General features: G+C 31.0%; 1 protein-coding gene across 1 annotated transcript; it reads right to left on the minus strand.

Annotated features, from left to right (window-relative positions):
- Window positions 1-1,388: 1,388 nt before the first annotated feature.
- On the minus strand, window positions 1,389-4,936 carry LOC107937181 (probable inactive 2-oxoglutarate-dependent dioxygenase AOP2). The gene is made up of 3 exons (XM_016870026.2): window positions 4,482-4,936; window positions 3,264-3,582; window positions 1,389-1,822 (listed from the first exon to the last, which is right to left on the minus strand). Exons 1-3 carry the CDS (start codon window positions 4,856-4,858, stop codon window positions 1,550-1,552), a joined length of 969 nt encoding a protein of 322 aa, XP_016725515.2. The 5' UTR covers window positions 4,859-4,936; the 3' UTR covers window positions 1,389-1,549.
- Between the last annotated feature and the right edge of the window lie 614 nt (window positions 4,937-5,550).

The raw sequence follows: 5,550 nt of genomic DNA on the forward strand, positions 1-5,550 counted from the left end.
GGACCTAAAATCGACTCTTTTTTAGAAAATTTGAAAAATAATTTTTCTTTTAAAAAAGAGAATTTATTAGGTGTCCGATCACACCTAGAAAAAAAGATCAGTGGCCACTCCCTTTTTAAATAAAATCGAAACTCCGTTTTCAAATTTTCAATAATCGCCTCAACTAGCACCTGTGCTCAAATTTTAGGTGGCTACAAGTAATTTTAAGCAATTTAAAATAAACATTACATAAAATAGTTTAAAAGAAATGATATGTAAAAAAATCTAAAATAAATAATAAATATAAAACAGTTTAAGATAAAATAATATAGAAAGTAATTCAAAATAAATAATATATGAAACAATTTAAAATAGATAATATCAAACAGCTTAATATAAATAAAATGAAATAAATAAAAGGTAAACAGTTAAAAAATAATAAAAATTTAAACAAAATAAATAAATAATAAATTAAAGGATTAAAATCAGGCAGATTAAGGACTAAATCATAGCGAAATGAAATTTAAAAGTAAAATTACAAAAAAAATAAATAAATGGGGACTAAAAACAAAAACGCGAAAAGGTAGAAGACCAAATAGGCAAAAAAACCAAATCCAGACACGTGTCCGTTTTTCAGCGCCTCAGTGGGTTAGGGACTCAATTGAAAACCAAACGAAATTCTGGGGCCAAATTTTAAAAAATAAAAATAAACAAAAATGGAGTAAATTACAAGAAGCAAAAACGCGGAAGGGCCAAGGTTGTAAATAACCCCTTTTGCGAAAACGCGTGGATCCCCCCTAGAGCGAGTCTAGTCGCGGGTTGCCTAACACAAAACGACGTCATTTTGGGCATTTCGGCTCCCCAAGCCTAAAAAACACCGATTTTCATCGGAATCAGCGGACCTCACGCAAAAAAGTACTTTTTTTATTCCCTTTCCCCTTTTTTTTGTTTTCTGTTTCCTTCTAAAAAACTAGTAAGAACAAAAAAGGAAAGAGTAAATAAGGATTCAAAAGTCTACCTTCGAAAATATACTAATTTTCTATTGAAAATATTACATTCGGTTTTGGTGGCTTTTATAACCAAATACAATGCCATTTCTTCTTCTTCTTCTTTTTTTTGTGTTTACGTGTCTATTTTGCAGGTACAAAAGGCCAGCTGTGAAGGTACGGAGGTGGCCGTACGGAGGCGCACGTGGCTGCTGTTGGGGGTGGCGGCGGCTAGGTTTTCTGCCTAGGGTTTCTTTGTTTTTTTTTTTTTTTTGATATGTTGTGGCCTTGTAATTTCTTTGTAATTGGACTTTTAATGTTTGGATGGTTTTATTTATTATTCTGGGTCAGGCCAAAATTGGAACAGTTTTTTGGACTCTTTATTTATTATTTTTTTATTTAAAAGATAAAAGAACACATAAGTGAACTAAATTACACGATAGATTTAGTAACCTTAGCGCCATACAATCACACAATTATAACGAACCTCAACATAGTAATATAACACGAGAATGCAGATCTTGAGTATAGGACTCAATTAATTATTTGTAACTGGGATTGTACTTGTCGAAATGGGCAAGATTTTAATTGGAAACTGGTGGTGTGAGAGCAGCAAATTCATAGAGCAGCTGGCCACTATCTCTGGTCCTTGCTGGGTCGGAAAAGACAAAAGAGAAGAATTCCATGAAATCAAAGTCCTTGAAAACCCGAGGATGTTGCTCATCTATAAGCTCCTTAGGAGTCTTGATTATGGTACCCTTATTTGGAAAGACAAAAGCTGCTATAGAAAAACGATCTTTGTCTTCTCTAATCATTACTCTATGCTTCGCTGATTTCAATCTTCCATTACTCCATGCCTTCAATTTTCAAAATCAATATTGATAAGTATTAATTTTATGATAAGCATTCACATTCAATGTCAATAGTCTAATATATATTATAAGCATGATAAGCAAGTTATTCAAAATTTGAACCGGAGATTTAATGTAAAAACATCCATAAATATTTTATGGTAATTGTTGACATCACTCTACTTATGATTTCTTGCTTGGGTTGTTTTTTAATGGATTGGTGGCAAATGTTTATGGATTTATGCGGGCTTATGTTGGTGTTTGTTTTTAAAGGCTTGTTTCGTGAATTGGAGATGAGTTGCTTCATGAAGCTAAGATGAAGATGAGTTCTTCATGAAGCTGTGAGATTAATAGGGTGTGTTTTTGTTTGATGGGGACTTGGGGTCTAGCATTGACTGCCTAAGTTTTCTTTTTTGGAGTTTGTTCCCCTTGTTTTGGTGTTTGATTTTGTTGCATTTTTTTAGAGTCATAAGTTTATCGAATAATATTCATTTACATTATTATTGTAACAATTATGTTTTAACTCGAAACTAGGTACAGTGATGAATCGGGTTGGAATTAGTGGAGAATTTTTTAAATAAAACAAATAGAGACTTTGAGTATGAAATTAGAAAATTTTTAGACCCTATAGGAAATTAGAAAATACTCCTTAAATAAGAAAACTTTAAATAAAAGCATTGACTAAATTGAAAGAGTAAAGAAATTGTTGTGGTGAAAGTATGAAATTAGAAAGTTATGAGAATATACAAGGAAAGACTAATAGGAAATCTTACCAAGTAAAAATATGACTCATACATGGAATTGTAAATATGATTGAGGGTAAAATGGTAATTGGCCAAGTCGATATTTATAGGCATAATGATTAGGAGTCTTAGTGTAAAGATGAATAGCTAGGGGACTAGATAGTAATTTGACCATTTTTAAATAAAAATCATTAGATTTTTCAGTAGAATTGTGTAGAAAGGAAGAGAAAAAAAAATGAAAAGATTATCATCTTTCTCCACAAGCAAACCGTCACCCCCAAATTTCTCTCCATCAAAACTTTAAAGGAAGAGAAGAAGATTGAAGATCAAGTTGAAGGAAAAGGGAAAGAGTTGGCTAAAGAGTAAGAAGGAAGAAGAATCTATCATCCAAATTTTTGGTTGTATGTACTTCAAGTATTTAACCTTGTTTAAGCTATGTTAACTAGGAAATTATGTAAATTAAGTAGTTTAATTACTAAAATCATAATGTTATGTGAAGTAATTAAAAGAATCTATATTTAGTTTTCTTTCTAAAATCCCAAACAACACAAAAATAAAAAAATAAAAACCAGTTAAGTTTCATGAATTTTTATCTAATTGATATTTTAATAATTTAGCAGTTGTATTTTAAATTTTATTCATATGGATTATATAAATTAAGTTTTAAGTAAATTAAAAATTGAATATAAATAATATAAACATACCATAAGAGGATCTCCAACCACAAAGACAAAAGAAGAAGGAGATAAATTTGTCAGCTTGATCCATTGGCCATTGTTGGCCTCAATTTCTAACCCTGGAATTTGATTCTCACAAATTAATGTGCTGACAGGTTTATCAGTATGAGGAAAGAATCCTGTCTCATTCTCCCCTAGTGGAGGGGGCATGTATTTCATCATCCTCATAATCGTTATGTAGTTCAACTTCAGTGAATCATCTCCTAATCCATAACTATCAATTAGCATTAACCAGATTAACTTGTTTAGCACCTCCAATTGTGTTCCCATGGTATGTGCAATGTCACTGAGACAAAAGATCAAACAACGGAAATGATTTTTTAGATTCTAAATTTTGTAAGCTTCCAAATCTATGATTCTAAGTATATTATGAGTTGAGGCGAATTTAAGAGACTGGCAGGGGGCCCAGCCCTCTTAAAATAAAAAATTGTTATTTAGGTTCTTAAAAAAATTTAAAATTTTAAATTAGTAAAGGTAAAATTATACTTTGGCCCCCTAAAATTATAAAAATTCAATTTAATCTTTTAAAAATTATTAAGATATAGACTATAAAAAATTAAAATTTCATTCAACCCCTAAAAGATTGTTCTAGCTTCACACCTGGTTATGAGTTCAAATCCAAATATGTCATGTGAAAAAGATGAAAACTTGACTCTGGAGCTAATACACGTAGCCACTCTTAAGAGGTAACCTATATAAAAATTAGAATCCTCTCTCCTATTTTCTTACTACAATTTCTTTCACTAAAAAAAAATCATTCCTAAAAAAATGTCCAATAAATTAATGAAAGGAAAGGAAACAAACCCATGAAATTTAAGTTGTAAGTGGTAAGGGTTATTCAAATACCGAATATGATACTAGAGCCAAAATCAGAGTCAGAGTCAAAGCCAAACTTAATCACAAGTCTTTAGTTAATCCAGTGTGATTTAGCCAACGACTCAAAATTTAACCTAATTATTTATATAATATCAATACTTATAATCCCTTAGCGTATCCTGGACATCTATTTTAATACAGTAAAATAGATTCGTCAATTCTAAATATAAACAAATCAATTTGATTAACCTGAATTTAAACTCGAGTCAATTTAACTATAAAAAGTCAATAAATCAAATTCACTTAAACTAGAAATTATCATAACCAATACAACCTATGAAATTAGAAAAGTCAAAGAATTGTTGTTACCAAAAGCGTGGGTGACCTTCAGGCCACATAAGTTGAGCAAAGTTTTTAACAGAATCATAATTGGAGACATCTTCAAGTGCAAAGCCTTCATACAACGAAGAAACGTGACTGCCTGGTCCAACCCAGCCATAGTTAGGCGGGGGAAGAACGTTCTTTTGTTTTCTCTCCACTGGGACCTCAACCAGTTCTTTCATCAACCTAAACATCTCCTCTCGAACTTCCGTCGATATCGTGTCATACACCACCTCAAAACAACCGAAAGTCTCACAAGCCTCTCGAACTTTGTTGCACAATCGGTACCACCCATCAGTTCCTCGCTCCAAATCCAATGAACGGAATTCAATGACTGGGAACTCAATCTTAGCATCAACACTCATGTTGGTAACTTTTTTTTATACTCTTAAAGGAAATGTTTCCTTGAACTAAATTATTCTGTAAATTAACTTGGCTCTCTTTACATAGGAATTTAGGTATATTTATAGCTTGCAAATTAACCTCTCTATCAACTTCCCAAAGTTTTAATTTGATAGTCCAAGCATTGCACATGTGGTTGAATATTCAAAACAAAATCAAAACTCCAAAAATCTCAAGGAAGAACAGATGAAGTGGTTGAATATTCAAATTTGATCAACTGAAAAAGTACTCGATTATTCAACTGTTAATATTTTGTAAAAAAAATCTTAACCAAGTGTATTGTGATATGCGATTTTTTTTTATTAAATAAAAAAATCAAACATATAGAGGGCAAATAAAATCAACACATATATATATATTTATTGTTCAAAACTTGTGGGGATAAAAAGCTAGCTTTGCATTTATACCAGTAAACAAGTAGATGATGATATAGTAAATTCAATTCATTGCATCATACTAGATGATATGATACGACATTAAACAAGTCGGACAAAAAAAAAATAATCTAGAACTCAATTCATTGGTGTTTTTATTATAGTCTTTTAGATGGTTAGTTAAAACATGATATAAATTTACATGTAATACCGTACAAAAGGAATTAATACACAATGCTCTTTCATAAATGTTACACCTAAGTTGTTTAATCTATATTTCT

Source organism: Gossypium hirsutum, chromosome D13, assembly GCF_007990345.1.
Source record: "Gossypium hirsutum isolate 1008001.06 chromosome D13, Gossypium_hirsutum_v2.1, whole genome shotgun sequence".
Taxonomy (NCBI): domain Eukaryota; kingdom Viridiplantae; phylum Streptophyta; class Magnoliopsida; order Malvales; family Malvaceae; genus Gossypium; species Gossypium hirsutum.

Coding starts and splice junctions, on each gene's coding strand:
- LOC107937181 (XM_016870026.2), bottom strand. CDS start 4,858: ATGAGTGTTGATGCTAAGATTGAGTTCCCAGTCATTGAATTCCGTTCA. Junction 3,583..4,481: donor GAAGGTCACCCACGCTTTTG/GTAACAACAATT, acceptor CTTTTGTCTCAG/TGACATTGCACATACCATGG. Junction 1,823..3,263: donor TGGTTGGAGATCCTCTTATG/GTATGTTTATAT, acceptor TGAAAATTGAAG/GCATGGAGTAATGGAAGATT.